General features: G+C 35.6%; 1 protein-coding gene across 1 annotated transcript in view; it reads left to right on the top strand.

Moving 5' to 3' along the window:
• The window catches only part of pam (peptidylglycine alpha-amidating monooxygenase), a 54,911-nt gene that overhangs the window by 6,020 nt on the left and 46,401 nt on the right, over window positions 1-2,490 (top strand). The window contains exon 2 of the mRNA XM_015396206.1: window positions 1,073-1,195. Within this exon, the coding sequence (XP_015251692.1) occupies window positions 1,110-1,195 (86 nt within the window). The 5' untranslated portion in view covers window positions 1,073-1,109. The remainder of the gene's footprint in view (window positions 1-1,072; window positions 1,196-2,490) is intronic.

Genomic DNA, 2,490 nt, shown 5'->3' with positions numbered 1-2,490 from the left:
TGGTTTGGGCCTGCTTTTGTTCAGCAGATGCAGGGACGATGGTTGAAATTGATGGGAAGATGGATGGAGCAAAAGACAGGACCATTCTGGAAGAAAACCTGTTGGATTCTGGAAAAGGCCTGAGACTGGGCCGGAGATTTATCTTCCAACTAGACAATGATCCAAAACAGAAAGCAACATGGTTCACAAATGAACATATCCAGGTGTTAGAATGGCCTAGTCAAAGCCCAGACCCGAATGATGAATCTCATCGCAGCTAAAGGTGGCACTAGAAGGTATTAACTCAAGTGGGCTCCAAAATTTCGCAAACCCAATTTTTTCAGTATTTTATTTGTTAAAAAAAAACTTTAAAACATCCAATAGATATTGCTGTTGAATTTTATTGCTGTTGATTCTTCACAAAAAGATGCCAATTTTATTTTTTTAAGTTTGAAGCCTGAAATGTGGCAAAAGTTCAAGTTTGATAGTATTTGATAGATGTTAAATCTCCAGGATAAAAAGTGCAACATTCAGATAAAAGCCGCTCAGCTGTAAAATGATTGGTTTGTGTAAAAACTTCAATGTATATCCAGATATCTGAAAACTGTCTTTACCTAAATAAAACATCTCCTAGTATGAATCTCGTTTTAATTGTGCTACTGATTGTATTTCCTGCATGAACTCTTGCAGTGCTATTTTGTTTCTTTTTGTTTTTATTCTGTATCTGGTGATTTCTAGCTGGAAATGGGATATAATGAGATTGGCAGTAGAGCTCAGGTGTTTTTATCACAGCAGCTGGATTGTTTAAGAGTCTCCTAAGCTGCCCAGCTGCTACCTGCATTGAAAGGCTGTAGGGTGAGAGGGAAGAAACAATGATTGAAATTCCAAAAAGCGCTCAATACCAACCAAGATTGTTTATTAGACAGGCGACACAATGTGGTACATAAGGCAGGATGATACGATGGATCAAGCTCTCTAGTTTGAAAATGTATTGAAACCAAAGCATATTAACAAAATGCATGTAGGGAATTAACACTGGGGATGTCAATTACATGCAAGTTCTGATGACTCTTTTTTTTTTTTCACATTGCAGCCAGGCAGTGAATTGTTCTGCGAAACCTGTAGGTGTGATGGGACTCTTTGTGGTCTGTTTGGTGGTAGCGTTCTTCCATCACAGTCACAGTGAAATGCATCCCTCCCTGTATGGGTCAAAAAGGTAAGTAAAACGTTCAATTCCATGTCTTTTTTTTCCTCTATTGTGTCCTAAATTCTAGTTTAATGCCTTCATGATTTCATAAATATTAACTTCAGCTCACATTCTGTGTTTTTTATCAAGTCCCTTAAATTGTTAAAACCAGGATATCTTTGTGTCTTTTGTATGAAAGAAATATTTTAATAAAATCTATGGCTCCTTCAGCATTCCTGAAGAACTTTGGAATTTAATTTAGATATTGAGTAGTACATAAAACATGAGGCTATATAGATTCACGATTTGTATACCCAGAATTTAACCCCTTTTCTGTTCCTTAATGTTCCATCCATCCACCTGGTTGTCTTCCAACCAGAACATATTTAAGGATGGGATTAACAGCCTTGTAAGTCATTTAGAAACTGACAAAACAGCAAATGCAGCTTAACGGATTTTTCAATAAAATATATTGTTGAAATGGAAAGAATTAATTAAAAAATAAATTAAACAATAAATTAATTAAACCTTTTCGTCCATTAGCTCCCAATTTTGGATTTATCTTTAAAGTGAAGAAAAGCTGAAAGATATTAACAGACCCTCATTGTAACACTTATCAGCATAACATGTTTTATAGGGGTGTGGGAAAAATTGACTTGGTGATATATCGTTATTTTCAACTTCCCAATATAATATTGATCTTTTAGTTCCTAATATCGATTTTAAAAACCCAAACATTTTTACTTAAAACACTGAGGGAAAATGGGCTCCTTCTGCACCGCCACTCTGGCAGTTAACGCTGTGGAGCGTTTTTGCTGTGCGGCGCAGCGCCATTTCTGTCTTTGAGGCAGTGACATTGTTATTTGCTGTTGAATTTTAATATTATAATAATATCAATATGTTGCATCACTGTACAATCATACAACTCATGTAACTGCTACAAAAAACGTGTTTAATAATAATAATGATAATAAAAGCAATTTGAGATTGAACCGTATTGAAAATAATTTAATCTACTGTAAAAAAGACCAGGGAAAAAAAAGAACAAACGTTCCCCTAACCCTTTGTAAAACTTATGTTTTAAAGAAAGGTCCACCCTACCATGGCACATGCTTATCTTGGCCATTAGAGGTTGAGAGGATTTTTCCTATATTCCTCAGTATGTGGTGAACTACTGGATCCAAATTCAGTAAAGTTCTTTATTTTTCATGGATTTTAATCAGGTGTCGATTGCAATATATAATGTTAATATTTAATGGCTACCATGCTAGCCTCGTGAGACCATCCTGATCTCGCGAGCTTTCAAGGTTTCACTCGCAGATCAG

This window comes from Cyprinodon variegatus, unplaced genomic scaffold (assembly GCF_000732505.1).
Source record: "Cyprinodon variegatus isolate N-32 unplaced genomic scaffold, C_variegatus-1.0 Scaffold782, whole genome shotgun sequence".
Lineage (NCBI taxonomy): Eukaryota > Metazoa > Chordata > Actinopteri > Cyprinodontiformes > Cyprinodontidae > Cyprinodon > Cyprinodon variegatus.
This window is presented reverse-complemented; position numbering and strand designations above follow the sequence as displayed.